This window comes from Aedes albopictus, chromosome 1, assembly GCF_035046485.1.
Source record: "Aedes albopictus strain Foshan chromosome 1, AalbF5, whole genome shotgun sequence".
NCBI classification, from domain to species: domain Eukaryota; kingdom Metazoa; phylum Arthropoda; class Insecta; order Diptera; family Culicidae; genus Aedes; species Aedes albopictus.
This window is the reverse complement of record NC_085136.1, coordinates 192,573,305-192,589,083: the sequence shown is the minus strand read 5'-3', so window position 1 is coordinate 192,589,083 and position 15,779 is coordinate 192,573,305. Positions and strand designations below refer to the sequence as shown.

At 41.5% G+C, this 15,779-nt stretch overlaps 1 protein-coding gene across 1 annotated transcript in view; it reads right to left on the bottom strand.

The window, feature by feature from the left end:
* Positions 1 to 1,676: 1,676 nt before the first annotated feature.
* Positions 1,677 to 15,779, bottom strand: part of LOC115266637 (peroxisomal carnitine O-octanoyltransferase) — a 54,168-nt gene continuing 40,065 nt past the window's right edge. The window contains exons 2-4 of the mRNA XM_029873145.2: positions 2,584 to 3,510; positions 2,087 to 2,514; positions 1,677 to 2,030 (exon numbers count right to left, since the gene is read on the bottom strand). Coding sequence (XP_029729005.2) covers positions 1,781 to 2,030; positions 2,087 to 2,514; positions 2,584 to 3,510 — 1,605 coding nt within the window. The 3' untranslated portion in view covers positions 1,677 to 1,780. The remainder of the gene's footprint in view (positions 2,031 to 2,086; positions 2,515 to 2,583; positions 3,511 to 15,779) is intronic.

The following is a 15,779-nucleotide window of genomic DNA, read 5'->3' as shown; positions in this document are numbered from 1 at the left end:
AATTCTTGGAGAAGTTTCTGGAAAAAATCTTCTAGAAATATCATGAAAGTCATGGTGAAATTTCCTAACGAATCCTTGAAAGAATTTCTGAAGAAGCTGCTGAAGAAGTTTCTGATGGAAACCTTGCTAGATTGTTTTATTTTTTCAACCACCTAAACCTAATTTACAGCTCTTTTGCCCACCATGGCGCTGCGTGAGCGATTCCAATTAGCATCTGCACTTACTTTTTTTACAGCGCCTAAATATATTCTAATCCAATTCTACTATATCGAACTAGTTGTAGCCTATGCGCTGCTGTCACTTTTCTACCCTGTCCATGGTAGAATGATGAGCACGAGGATGTTCCAGTCTGATTGGGGGTCCATTATGAGTTGCCGTTAGCCGATATCCAAGTTTCCGGGTCCATTAGAGAGAGTCAGATGTCAGCCGCTCTCGACCATCCACTTATGAAGTGAACGTGTGACCACTACGCCAACGGCCCCGGCACCTTGGTAGATTACAACACCGAATTCCTGGAGTAATTTCTGAATAAATCTATGGAGCAGGTTATGGAAGGAATACCTAGAATATTTTTAAGGAGTCCTTGGATATATAGGGGAAATTGTGTATTTTCGGCAGTTGTGTTCTCTTCGTCATGGGGGGTATTTTGAAAGCTTCTGAACTCAGAGTTGACCTCAAATCCTTCCCAACCAAGCTGAAATACACGCCCACATTCAGACCCGGATCAAGGATTGTGGGGGCCCGGGACCGAAGCGGATGTGGAGGCCCCTCGGAGGTACAAATGCGAGCTATATGAAAAATAAAGTTAACGTGTAGCAAGCAAAAATGTTTTTTTTTTGTGGGGGCCCCTAAAATGTGGTTGTAATTGTATTTATTTTTGTTGCTGGCTCCAAGGCTGGACACAATTCCTTAACCTTAACCGTTATGTGTCCAACACTACTTTTTGCTTTTTTCTACACCGTGCTTTTTAAATGGGTGCTGGGTACCCGGGTACCCTGTCGGCCACATAAGGGTTAACTACGTAAACCCATTCTGGATCATTTTAGACACCTTCTCCCACCTAGACTTTTGCGGCTTTGCGTAGACTTTCCAAATGAAATTTTTGAAACTTTTATGGAGCGTAGACATTGGCCAGACCCCCTTTCTTCCCCCGTAGCTCATGGACGAACCCCTACGGGCACACGGACGTCGATCAGACTCTCTTAATATGTACAGCAGACGCTGTTGTATGCCTCCTCTAGTTGACCTTGTTATGTTCAATTAGTGGCCATGAAAGCAAAAAAAAATTCCACCGTGCGGTATCCTGTTGATTATTGTGGGCGAGTACCTTATTAAGCACGATAACAAACCACAGTGTTGAAACAGAAAATCATCATCTGAAATTATTTTCCACTTCAATGTCTATTTTGCGGTTTCCGACTGCGGCTATCATAATCGCACACGGCGTGCATCGATGTTTATTCCCCAATCGATTCATATACTACCGGAAAAAGAGATTTACGAATACATGACACAAACGTCGAGAATGATATCGATTTTAATCACCCTCACTCATAGTGGCAGCTAGACTGCACACTCCATAAATTGGTTCTATGAAACCTACCTATTTGCATTTTCAATCCCACTTGAACCCATATCCCGCCAAAAGGACCATTATTGTTCCGACAAACAATAAAAACAGTTCACCGATTTATTTACAATATAAAACAATAATTAATCACCTAATACCATTGGAAATGTATAGTGAACATGAGTTGCATAAAGTACAACTTCGTTTCTGTTAAAGGCTAGCTTTAGGGTCGGCATCTAGAATGCATCTTATGTCCTCCATAACCTGATGAAATGAAGCACGCATTTTGTGACAGCTTGTGACTTCCGATTCCTTATAAGCGGTGATAATGGACCATACATTATCCGTCAGCATTGAATAGAAGCAACCATAGCCGTCCATACACATAGGAGCTACGAATCCGCAATTTATGGTGAATCCCAAAGTACTAGTTGACAAGATGAAATTGCCACCGCCGCCGCTAAAATGAGAGCCAGATTATTTAAAAATCGAAAAAAAAACCTTCCGACAACAAACCTTTTACTATACAATGGATCATCGTACAGCTCGGGAACAGGAAGACCTTGGTCATAAGCTTCACACCACAATCCGAAAAGGTGTCTGTCGACACCTTTTCCCTTTCTAGCCTCATTCATTAATTCCGTTTGACGGTTAGCAGCTGCTCGGAAAAGTTTAGCCTTGACACTGGTTTCTTCTTGAGGATTTTCCATGGCTTTTATGAAATTCACCGAATCCGTACTACACGAGCGACAAGTTTCCGTCCTTCCTTTATAGTAATGACGCATCATTGCAGTCTCGTATGTCGGAGCAAACGTTCCGTGAAGCCTATAATAAGCCAGCAGCAAAGCAGTCTGAATCCACGAGTCCGGATGGATCTTCTGTGACTTCATGTACTCTTTTCCGTATCCAACGAATTGGTCAACAGTGACTGCCACGCAATTTTGCTGAAATAGGATTGAAGTTATTTATGGAGATCAAATATCTATAATAATTCAGACGACTCAGATTCTTACCACTTTATCAGAAACATCCTTCATACGAACGATTTCGGCTCGGATTCGGTCGTCCAAATCAAAGACCAATTCAACGGGTTGCACCAACTTTCTCGGAGGTGTTGTCCAGTCTGGAATGCCATCTTCGAATACGCTAAGCATAGCGTAAAGGCTCATTGAAACGGAAATAGTTCCATCGTAGCAAGAATGTTCGCCCAAACAGCCCATTCTACCATTCTTGAAGCAAACTGTCGCACAGCTTTTATCCGCCCATCTTGAATGTAAATCCCCTGCCAGTGTAGTGGCAGCCACTTCTGAATGGTTATCAGGACAATTGGTGTCCATTGAAAACAAGGAAATGGCACTTTCTACATCCTTCATGACGTTGCGATTGTTCTCGGACAACTCTAGCAAATGAGTTCTGTTACGGGCCCACGTAGTTCTGTCGTCATTAGTCAATACTGGTACCCCTGCATCACTAGCATCCTCACTATCTACTCGATGTTGAATCTGCTGGAAACATAAAAGAAAGTCCTGGGGTGCCAGAATCTCTCCGTCTTCGAAGAGTCCTTCAATTTTGAACATTCTTCCTTTGTAGATCACCAAAATATGCGCGGGGCAGTGACCCTCCTTTTCCGTTTTGAAATAGCTTACTATCTTATCCATTTCTAGGCCTGGTGCTCGAACCGTATTGAATAGCCGTTTGTAAAGATCCGAGGAGAATTTGATGTTCTTATCAACACTCACAATCGGTCGTAGTTTCTCCGTTCGTAGTAGTTTCCAAAAACGCATATTAATAGTACAACATATGGCGGCACTCTTCAAAAAATTCTCCGGAATGGGATCGAGCCCCACTGCTTCGAATATCAAAGGCTGAGCCATTACACAATACGGCATCAATGGCATACGCAAGGTTAGATAGGCGTAATCCTCCCACCATTTGTCAACCTGGAATAAAAATAGTTCAAAGGAAAAAGTAATCAATCAATCGCAGATAAACGATAATAGACAATCAAACCATCAATTCACTTTTAATTCGATTATCATAATAAGTGTGCGTAAAGATGACCCGAATCATATATAAAGGAGGGAAATTTATATGCGCAATCATTCATTAAAAATGTTCAAAGTAATTGCAATTTCGTCTTTCCTCCTTTTGGCACTAGTTAAAGGCGATGAAACCATCGCTAATAACACAGTTGGCGACATCGTAACGGTGAACGTTGATGTGAAAGCCGACATTAACAATTCAATTCATCAACACTACGACAACTACGCACCTTCCTCATTGGACGTATCCAACGGAAAAGACATCTGGGATAGGATACAAGAACTGGTCGGACAATTGCCACTGCAACCGCAGCCGTGCCCGCAGTTGCCAGTGCTTCCACAGCCAAACCCGCAGTTGCCACTGCCAGAGGGAGATGGACCATCCGTGCCAGTTGATGTTATGCCAAAACCAGATAATTCTAAACCTTGGATCCACGCAGAACGGAACCAAATTGTTAAGCAAATGTTTGAATTCCTTTCAGCAAAGCCAGAAGTATGGCAAGATTTACAGCAATTAATGAAGCACCTACCAAAAGATAACGTCAATGTAGCCTAAGGTATAAACCACAAGAATGAAGAGTAGTTAACGGTAACAATTAATGAGATGTAAAAGTAAATAATGGAAGAAAGGATCAACTGACAATAATAAAACTGAATAATTAATGATGTTTACTAAATAATTTTCTTTGTGCTGCACGCCCTCTTGTGCCAACCAGATCAGTAGCGAACACCAACTTTACTGAGTTGTCTGGCATTCTTGCAATCCATCCAGTTCATTGCATCCTTCCAGCTTTGACCTCCTTCTGAATGCTGGGTTCGCCGTAGAAAACAGCGAGCTCATATTCATCCGCCCTAACCGCCACACACCGCACACCTGCACACCGCCAAAGATCGACCTGGGCACATGATCCTCGAAAATTTCAAGTTCTTGCGGGTCCTTTGAGAGCGATGTTGAAGAGTAGGCATGAGAAATCGTCACCTTGTCGCAGCCCCAGCGAGTTTCAAAGGCACTGGATAATTCACCCTTTAATCAGTTAGTCAGTCAGTCAGGGAAGCCGTAATTGTCCGTGATTTTTCATAGCTCTGTGTACTCAATACCATCATATGCTGCCTTGAAGTCGATGAGCAGGTGATGCGTTAGGGTCTGGTATTCAGGAGATTTGTCGAACGGTGAATGCTGATCCGTTGTCGACCGGCCGTCGATGAAACCAGCTATATTACCTCTCAAAAACTCGTTCAAAATGGTGATTGCCCTGAAGTTCACTTTCCAAATGATTGTCTTCCTTGTGAAAGGGGAAAATTATCCCATCCTTCCACTCCTTCATTAGCTGTTCGATTTCCCAGAACCTGGTTTTGAGCTGATAGTTGGTATTCTTAACTACTTTCAGCGTGGGTGTTGGATAAGTTCCATTCAGTACTAGGCTAGTGTAGTCTTTTCCTCCATTGCCTTTATCTCCCGTGCCTACGTTCTCGTCGTCATTCGAGTGGACATCGAAGTGCTACTTCCACCTTTCAATCACCTTAATGAGGCTCCCGTTCTAATTGTAGCACATTTCGGCTTACGGCACGAAGCGTTGAGCTTCTGGCAGAGCTTCCGTGTTCCTTGAGAATGACACATCAGCTCCATTCCTTCGTACTCCGCTTCTTCCTATGTGGCAGAATCAGTGCCCACCATGTGCAATGACCGGGAAATAAATTAGCTGGTAGACAAAACAATGGTGTCCGTCAGTTGGAAGGAACACGTCGAACATTTGATGAATGGTAAAACTGAAGATATTCCAGGAAACAGGAATAACATGGTTGATGACGGTCCATCAGTGGAACTATTTACCAATGAGGTAATTAAGTCGTTAATGTAGTGAAAACGACAAGGCTGCTTGGTAGGATAAGACCCCGACCGCACGGCAGCGGGTAGCAGCATCAAACAATCCACCAAATTCTTATTCAGATATTCAGCATCCTCTGCTGAGGGATTTGAATTCGAGTAAAGACACGAACACTTGTGAAATACCGACCCGCATTATTTAATAGGGTGACTTTGGGTATTATCGGCAGGTTTGTTTCACTTTCGTCATGAGGAGTTTTTTTTTTCGACCAAATAACCTGAAACTTGGTCGAATAATTCAGCTTGGTTGAGAAGGATTTGAGGCCAACTTTAAATTTAATCGGTTTCGTATTACAGCTGCATCTACAGCCTTTTACTGACTACCTGACCAGTATTAGTCTCGCAACAACTGGTGCAGTTTGAATTGTATGGTATTGTTCGTGCAGTTGAAAATCAGAATTTTTGACACGCGAAAATAGATTTTTCTCCTAAACCGTGTGTCCGGACGTACGTCGGGCACAGTGCGCTGGAAAGAGGGCAAGGTCCGCTGTCCAGCGCACTACGTCCGACGTTAGATTTCACGTATGGATTTTGAGAAAATTCGATTGTCGGGTGTGGGGTAACTTCGGGTTTCAACCGCGACGACAATAGTTAACCCTGGAAAATGCGCCGTTATTTCGTTCTCTCGGAGAAAACAGCCAATCCTGCCTAACTATCAGTTACACGGGACAGAATTTCAACGAGCAAACCATGTGAAAGACTTAGGTGTAATTCTGGATGATCAGCTGACTTTCAAACACCATTTGTCGTATGTTATCGCGAAGGCTTCCAGGACTCTAGGATACATCTTCCGTATTGCCAAGGACTTTACCGACGTCTACTGCCATAAGTCTCTCTCTCTCTCTCTCTCTTCTTGGCGTAACGTCCTCCTGGGACAAAGCCTGCTTCTCAGCTTAGTGTTCTATGAGCACTTCCACAGTTATTAACTGAGAGCTTCCTCTGCCAATGACCATTTTGCATGTGTATATCGTGTGGCAGGCACGAAGATACTCTATGCCCAAGGAAGCCAAGGAAATTTCCTTTACGAAAAGATCCTGGACCGACCGGGAATCGAACCCGTCACCCTCAGCATGGTCATGCTGAATACCCTGCGTTTACCGCGTCGGCTATATGGGCCCTTGCCATAAGTCACTCTATTGTTCTATTGCCTGGCTTCCATACTTTAAGAACGGCAAAGAAAGGATTGAATCGGTTCAGCGTCCATTCATCTGTTTCGCGCTGCGCATGCTTCCCTGGCGTGACCCTCGCCGATTGCCGAGCTGTCATAGTAGATGTCGATTAATACACCCCGAAACGCTACAAACACGCATAAATACAAACCATCATTGAGACAATAAGTCTGTTGATGTAATAAAAATAAATAAATAAATAAACACAAACAAAAATCGATTTCCCCCAACAAACGTCAAAATCCGAACCGGTTGGATATGCCCGCCGCCGCCATAACCGCTTGCGGATAAGTGGATAGTGAGCTGGTCACGTATTGAGAACTGTCGGAAGAAACAATTGCGAAAACAATATAGGGTAAGTGTGCCATCAGTAATCTCACGCTCCCATATTCATCTTATTCGAAAACAGGCGATTACGGCACCAATTCATTCCGTTCTTTTTGTTTCCATACGTGCTCACTTCTAACAAAAAATGCAAAAATATGAAACAAAACAAACAACGCTTCAATCCTTTGTTTTTCGTAGGATGAAAATGGGAGCCACATGCTTAATAAGGGAACCAATACCCTACATCTCCGAACCAGGTAGAGGTCGGCGACTTGGTAGACTGCTAAAAACCCGTAGATTGCTTGTGATTAAAGAAGACTTGGGAACCCTACACGTTCGGGGAAATTAAAGGATCATTTCGCAAGACCAACGTAGATGGTATTGTATTGTACGTTTGGCGTTGGAGAAAAGTTACGTTGTAGTACAAAGGCAGATACAAATCATTGCACAAACATCTGGATTGACTAGATCAGCATTTGAATAGTTTCAAACAGCTGTTTGCTTTTCAGTAACGAAATGGATTAAATATTTTTTCCTGTTTATACTAATATGCACTACACACACATACTAAAGAAACGATTAACAAAAATATATTTGTTTACTGTTTAGTTGTTTTGTTTTATTTCATTACATACAAATGAATGTTCGAATGTGTTAGATTACTTTAGCATTACGCGCTTCATTCCTCCTCCTAGCAGTTCATCAACATAGTCCAAAGCTTCACGCAGTTGTTCGCGAAGGTCATCCTTGGTGGTTTCAATTCGTTCCCAGAGCTCGTCCGACAGATCAATGGAACCATCGTTGCTGAGAACGAAGTAAACGGTATCCTCCAGAAGATCCCATGGGATGGCATCGAAGAAACGGTCAACCATGTAATCCATGGCTGTGTAAATTTTCTGACGGAACTCGTCATCCAGTTCAATCAGGTCTGCGAACACTTCAAACTCGTAATCCAGCAGCTTCTTGCTGCCATCCTTGAATGTCGCCTTGGTATCTTCAAGCATGCTCAAAACTTTGGGGCTGAAATCAAATGCACCTCCGTTGGCCAAAACTTCCTTGGTGATTTCCTCCATCAATTCGAATGGGGTCAAAGAGAGCATGTAATCCACAGAGTAGTCGAAGTATTCGTGAAGTTTATCCGTAACCTCATCTGGGAGCTCCTCTCCATTGGCAGCGATTTCCACCATGACGACCTTCAGTTTTGCGCTCAGTTCAACGCGCTTGTCATCAAGTTTAGCACGAAGTTCCGGTGAGAAGTTGAATGCACCATCATTCTCCAGAACTTCATGGACAACTTCTTGAACTAGATCTGCTGGGTAGTTTTCTACGACTGTGCGGTAGGTGTACACAAATGCGTCGAATACCATGTCCAGTGTCTCTTGGGACACCGAACGGGTGGCACGGTTCCGGACGGAGCCACAATTGCCTACAGCCACCAGGGCCAACAGAAAGACCGCAATGAACTTCATTGTTAAACTGGAGCCTTGAAACTGACTACCGAAGATGGGAAACTAGGGCCATATATACCATTACTTGTTATCTATTGGTGAATCGAAAGATGAAGTCTAATATATGTATGTAAAACTTATCTCATGGTGCATTGTTCAATTTCATTAGTCACAGTGGTTTTCTAAGATACCGAACTAGGTATTGAATTGTATAATCTAGGGGAACCTTGCAGTATGATGACAGCTTCCAGCCACTGGCTACTGATAAGGATATTTTTCGATGTGGGAATTACTAATCAGTGCTAATAATATGCTCTTTTTGAATGAATTGTAAAAAACAATCTGACAAAGCACGTTTATGCTATGAGAACAATTCTATAAGCATTTACGACATGGAAGGACCTGCAGCTATAAAAAGCTGTTGCTTAAACATAAACGCATTTAGAAAAATATACAGGCACAGCTCTTTTAAACAGATCTCAACGTTTCGCAAATGCTTCAAAAATTACAGACAAGCTTTTCTTATTAAAACTTTGTATTTGTAGAAATGATTTTATTGGCTTTAAAATGCAACCTTTGTATAGTATATAGGGTGCGAGTGGCACTACCTAAGGAGAGCTATTTATACAAAAATAACGAGAAGATCAACGAATGTCAACAATATGTTAAAAGACAGCGTAGTTTCCACACTTTACATGAAAAATATAGAAATGGAACCAAAACTACTTTTAGTATTTATTATAGCGTGTGCCAATGATAGGAACCCTGTACCAGTTATGGTTACATTTTTTAACTTCGGTTCCTTTTCGCACTATTTGCATGCATTCCTTATGGGGTTAGCCATAACTGGTACACTATGGCGACAACGGGTGCAAGGAAGCCGAAATTTTAAGGAAAATTACAGGTCGGACTCGATTATCCGGAGTCGGGTTCTGACGCTTCCCAAAATAGTATCTCGCAAACAAAGTGCTGTAAAAAGCTGAAAAGATACTCTATGCCCAAGGAAGTCAAGGAAATTTCCTTTACGAAAAGATCCTGGACCGACCGGGAATCGAACCCGTCACCCTCAGCATGGTCATGCTGAATACCCGTGCGTTTACCGCCTCGGCTATATGGGCCCTAAATGGGCGAATAAATGGTACTATAGCCATAATTGGTACACTTACCCTATATATATTTAGAATTTAACTTTGAATATTGATAATACCTAACATTAACATTCACTATTCACGATATTTAGGTATTAGCCCTCGAGTGATTGCGCTGTTGTATTTTGTACAACACGTTGAAAAAATCTCGCTTTTTGTACTTAGCGTTAGCGAGGTGCTAACGGTGGAGGCCAACCGTGCGACTAACGGAATGTTATTAACTTATTATTTTTTTATTTATATAATTCTTGTAACTTAAGGCTCTGCCTTTTTCAATGTAACATTATGGGTATAATAAATAATTATTGAACAATTCTTAATAACTATGCTCAGTGTACCAGTTATGGCTATAGTACCTCAAATTCGCCATAGATGATTTTCATCATCCTTTAATGATGCATATATATAACAAAAATATCGTGAACAACAGATGGCCGGGGTTCTGCTAAACCGAACTAAGCGCCAAAAAGTTTATTCCGAGATAATTAAGCTTCAAGTTCAACCACTCAGAAATAAACAACAGCTAAGATAATTTGAAACTTTTTCGCACACATGTAACTTACAAGCCTTTATTAACCATCAGAGATGAAGAAAACATGTAAATTATTTAAAATCATTGATGTAATACCATTTAATTTCTCAGTACTTTGCACTCAGTTCACTCTGGCTGAACAAAAACATTGGAATATGGTTTATAGTTCAGTGTGGCTGACTGTGTTTCTTTGTTTCAGAGAAAACCAGTCGGAATGTGATAAAAAAATCTCGATTTTTCAGTGTCAATGAAGTTGAAATCGATATCACTCACAATCCTTTCTCAAAATAGTGTGAAATGTAAACGGCGGAAGCCCTCTCAGCTCAGCCCTTCCCATCTATGTTTTTTTTTATAGGCGGTGCATGTGCAGGCACAGAACAAGAGTGATTATGTCAAATGATGTACTTGCATGTCCTGAGGTCCTGAGATGTGAAAATGGAGCAATTTGTGTACTCCAAATTTATACTGGTCGAAGAAAACCATGAAAATGATCTGCCAAAGTGAACTAAGACAAAAAAAAATCTAAAATATTAAAGAGATTCGAACTTGGGTCCTTTAAGTGATAACCAAGCACGTTACCTCTAGGTCATTTTACTTAGCTGAAGGTCAGTTGTTAAGTCTGAATCAAGTTCTAAACATTCTTCTCTAGCATGGTTTTCGTGAAAACGCCATTTTTCGATCAGCCAAAGCGAACCAAGTGTTTGATTTTTTTTCAAGCTTTATTATTCTCATTTGCCTTGTTGTTCAATGACGGCTCCTGGGTTAAATAATCAGTATTAGGTGTAGCAACATAACGCATGTATTCAAAACCAGTTCATCTTTGTATTGTTGAGAATAAGTTGATTTTTAAATGCAGTGGATTTGGTTCGGTCTGGCTGACTGTGATTTGGAAAAATGGCGATCAACGCCATCGAAATCCAAATCGATCCTCCAACACCCGTATTTTTGATTACGTTTTAAATTCTCTCACAGATTGTTACTATGAGTCGGTTAAAAGTTAGAAATCTGACAGCGATGAGGAAAACTTGAAATGTTCATCATTTGGACCAAAACTAAAATATTTCGCTGATTCTATGGAATGGTTTACAGTTCACTCTGGTTGGATGCAATTTTATTTTTTGTATGTTCTGCCAAACAGAAATTTTGAATTTACTCCACGAAGAGCTGTCAGAATTACTGGATTTTTACACGAAAAGAAGATCATCATATTCTTCATCTAATGGTCAAGAAAACTCAATTTTTCAAAAAATGGTCTTTGGTTCGGTTTAGCAGAACCCCGACCAGATCACATTCACAAAAGATGATTGCAATCTTTCAAACTTCTCAATTTGCTCAAATTATGATAGAAATAAATCATTTTCCTTAACTTATCGGCTTCCTTGCACCCTATTTCGCCATAGTGTACCAGTTATGTCTAATCCCATAAGGAATGTATGTGAATAGTGTGAACTGGAACCCAAATTAACAAATGTGGCCATAAGCTGAACTACTGAAACGAAAAATCGAACTAAGTTTGTTTACAAGTTTTCTATGGACGCAACACCATTTGCATCCCCAGTACGAGCAACATCATCATGGAGTCATGGACCTTCATAAGTGCAGATTCAGTACTGTGACGCTTTCTGAAGAAAGCCCTTCAATAAATAACTGTGGAAAAGCTCAAAGAATACTAAGTTGAAGCGAGGCAGGCCAAGTCCCAGTGAAGACGTAGACGTAGAGCCATGAAAGAAGAAGAAGAAGAAGACGCTTTCTGAACCCTGATTGGAACGGGCTAAGAAAATTCATCCTGTCAATGAATTCGAATATCTGATCTCTAATCAACCTTTCAAAAACTTTAGAAGCAAAGCTCGCTGCCGCTTTCTACGGCACCGTACCGCGGAAAATAGAAGCGTTCTCCAAAGACTTGAAGTTGAATACGACGACTGTGTTTCAGCTTCCTTCCGTGAGTATGTTTTTCGTATCGAAGACGAAGTCAAAACCGTTCCATCCTCCTTTTGGCGCCACATCAGGAGTAGGAAAACTGCGTCATCGGTTCCGTCGGAAATGACATTTGGCAACAAAACGAGTTGTGATGTCGAAAGTTCGACTGAGCTTTTTGCCGATTTCTTTAAGGACAAGGTATTTGGAGTACATAGCTCAAAATTTCTAGAGCACCGTTTTTTAAAACCGTTGAACGAATTTGGATGAAAATGCATCACGCTAATTGTTCAGTGGTTGTCAACAGCGTGATGCATTTTCATCCAAATCCGTTCAACGGTTCTAAAAAACGGTGCTATAGAAATTTTGAGCAATGTACTCCAAATACCTTGTCCTTAAATCCGTTTATAACGCTGATCCTCAGATGGTTTCTCCGGATCTTTTGAATACTCTCCCGACATACGACATACACTTTCCATGCCCGACATTTTCTGTAGCAGATGTCACTAATGTATTGGAATCCGTTGACCCATCTAAAGGACCTGGATGTGACAAACTTTCTCCGGTATTTGTACATTTGCGGCGCTAGGACCACCTGTCTGTAGTAGAATTTTCAATTTATCGCTATCGAAAGCTGTGTTCCCGGATGCATGGAAAGTGGCTGCTATTACCCCTATCCATAAAGCTGGCAATGTTCGTCAGGTTGAAAACTACCGGCCTATTTCAATTCTATGTTGTCTAGCCAAAGTTTTAGAAGTTTTGATTCACGACAAGATCAATTTTGCTGTTAAGCCAATAATCTCGCAGTCTCAGCATGGATTTGTTAAGAATCGTTCTACAACCTCGAACCTTATGGTATATGTAAGTACGCTCAACTCCAGCCTGGAAAAACATCGTCAAGTGGACAGCATTTACGTGGATTTATCCAAGGCGTTCGATAAAGTACCGCACGATTTGGCTTTAAGTAAACTTGAGCGATTGGGATTTCCTAATTGGCTTATCCAATGGTTACATTCGTACCTGAAAGACAGATGCGCCTACGTTAAGCTGAGTTCAGTTACGTCTAATCTCTTCGCAACGCCTTCTGGGGTGCCGCAAGGCAGCCACCTCGGACCCCTTATATTTATACTTTTCGTCAATGATTTGTGCCATCGGTTGAAATCTCTCCTGCTAATGTATGCCGACGATCTTAAAATTTATCGTATCATCGCTCTGGTTGATTGTGCTGCTCTACAGCAAGGCATGGAAACCGTGGTTGACTGGTGCACCTCGAATGGAATGACGATGAACGCGATGAAATGCAAAGTGATCAGCTTCTGCAAAGCACGTGCACCGCTGACTTTTGAATATGCAGCAAATGGCAGAATTCTGGACCGAGTAACGTCAATCAACGATTTAGGAGTGACACTGGACAGCAAACTAAACTTTGCGGAACACATTACAAGGACCACTGCCGATGTCAATTATTCACAGGTCCGGGTGAACGTATATGTTTGCCTGTATTTGTCGATAAAAATATGTAAACAAACCGATCAGCTGATCGCGACGTCACGTTCGCCAGAAAATTTGTTCGCAGCTTCTGGAACGTGACGTCACCTTCGGCAACTTCGTGCGATTTCGGCTTGCCGAAGTTGACATGACACGACTACTACTTCGAAATTATCATATCACAAACACCACTTTTCCTGATGGGCCTAACCTGGTAAAATTTAGAACATTGGACCACTGCTAAAGCTTTTGCCGTGTTGGGTTTCATAGGTCGAAACGCATACGAATTCCGTGATGTATACGCTTTGAAGGTACTCTACTGTTCACTGGTTCGCAGCATCCTGGAATACGCCGGCTCCGCATCGCGAGACACATATTGCCAGGATTGAGAGAGTGCAACGCTGCTTTGTCCGTTTCGCTCTTCGAGGATTGCCATGGAACGACCGACTGAGATTGCCGCCATATGAACATCGTTGTCAATTAATTCATCTAGAAACTCTGCGACGGCGACGTGTGGACCTTCGAAGGATGTTTGCGTTCGATTTACTCAGTGGCCGAATCGACTGTCCGGCTCTCTTGGAACAGGTAAACTTTTCAGTTCCGGTACGACGTTTACGACATCGAACGCTGTTTTGGTCCGCTTTTCATCGCACTGAGTATGGTCAGAACCATCCTCTTGAAAGGTGTTTTAATCTGTTAAATGAGATCGATTTTACGTTTGACTTCCATCATAGTAGAAATAGTTTTAGAAATAGTATTAGGCAACTAGATTAAGATTATTCAGTCTGTGCAGCATAGCTGAAGACGGTGCAATAAATAAATAAACAAGAAGTAGAACTGAGCAAACTTATAGGCCTTAGATTCGTAATGGCATCACTAAGCTTATTTGGCAACATTATGGAATGTTAGTTCACCCGGAAACGATCGCGATCACTTGGCAACCGTTTGACTCATTTGTCCATAGCTCAGTCCAGAAGCATATTGAAATGTGGTGTTCGGCAGACTTGTAGATTAGTGTTTTTCCTATAATTATCACCAAGGACGCCATATTCTAACTCTTATGTATACGCTGTGAAAGCGCTAGTACCACCTACTCATACTAAACGATCGAAAAATTCGATCGTTTAGTATGAGTAGGTGGTACTAACAGTTTTACGCCGTAAATATTACAGTTAGAATATTGCATCCTTGGCGATAATTGTAGGAAGAACAATAATCTGCAAATTTGCCGAACACCACATTTCAATATAATGCTTCTGAACTGAGTTGTAGACAAATGAGTCAAATGATTGCAAGGTGATCGAAAACATCCTTGCAACAGATCACGTTCATAAAAGATGATTGCAATCATCGGGTTACGTACAAAAGGCTGAAACACGAAAGGCTGAAATAACAAAAGGCTGAATTACGAAAGGCTGAATCACAAAAGGCTGAAAATGTCAAAAGGCTGAAATAACATAAGGCTAAAATAATGATTCGACTAGTTTTCAAACGGCGAGCTTAAAGGCAGTCATGCGAGCCTAAAGGCAACACTAACATCACAGACAAACAGACATAATAATCTAATTATTCATATCGTACACTGATATAATGATTTTTATGAAAATTTGCTAGTTGACCGACCACTCAGCCCTGACACTTGCATTGGTTTTGCTTGAGTTTGACATTTGACGCACTCTACCGCTCATTGGTTGATGGTTCATTGGACGAACATGCTTCCGTTACTATGTTCGAACTCGGAAAGCAGTAGAACTGTTTTTCCGCGCTAAAGTATGCATTATTGATCGCCTACATAACTATGACAGTATTTCTCCAAAGAATAGCATATATTAAAAAGAAGGAAAAATCTCTGATCACATTGTTGGCAACTGTAATAGCAACCAATCTCCATAACAGCATGACTCGAAAGAATAGCTCATGCTCAAAAAAGGAAAAATCTTCGATTGAAATACCATCAGTCATTTTTTGTGTTAGTTGGTATGCATCATTAGCCTCTTCACTAAGCGCATTCTATGACTAGGACTCATATATGTAGCCGATCTGCTTAGCGAACGGGTAGTCATGCAGAGGGTGACGGGTTCAATTCACCCTCGGGCCAGAAATTTTTTGTAATGGAAAATTCCTTGACAATCGCGACCATAAAGTATCTTCCTGCCTGTCACACGATATATTTACAAATGCAAAGTGGTCATTGACAGAGAAGGCTCTCAATTAATAACTGTTGAAATGCGTATAGAAGCTGAAAGCAGGCTT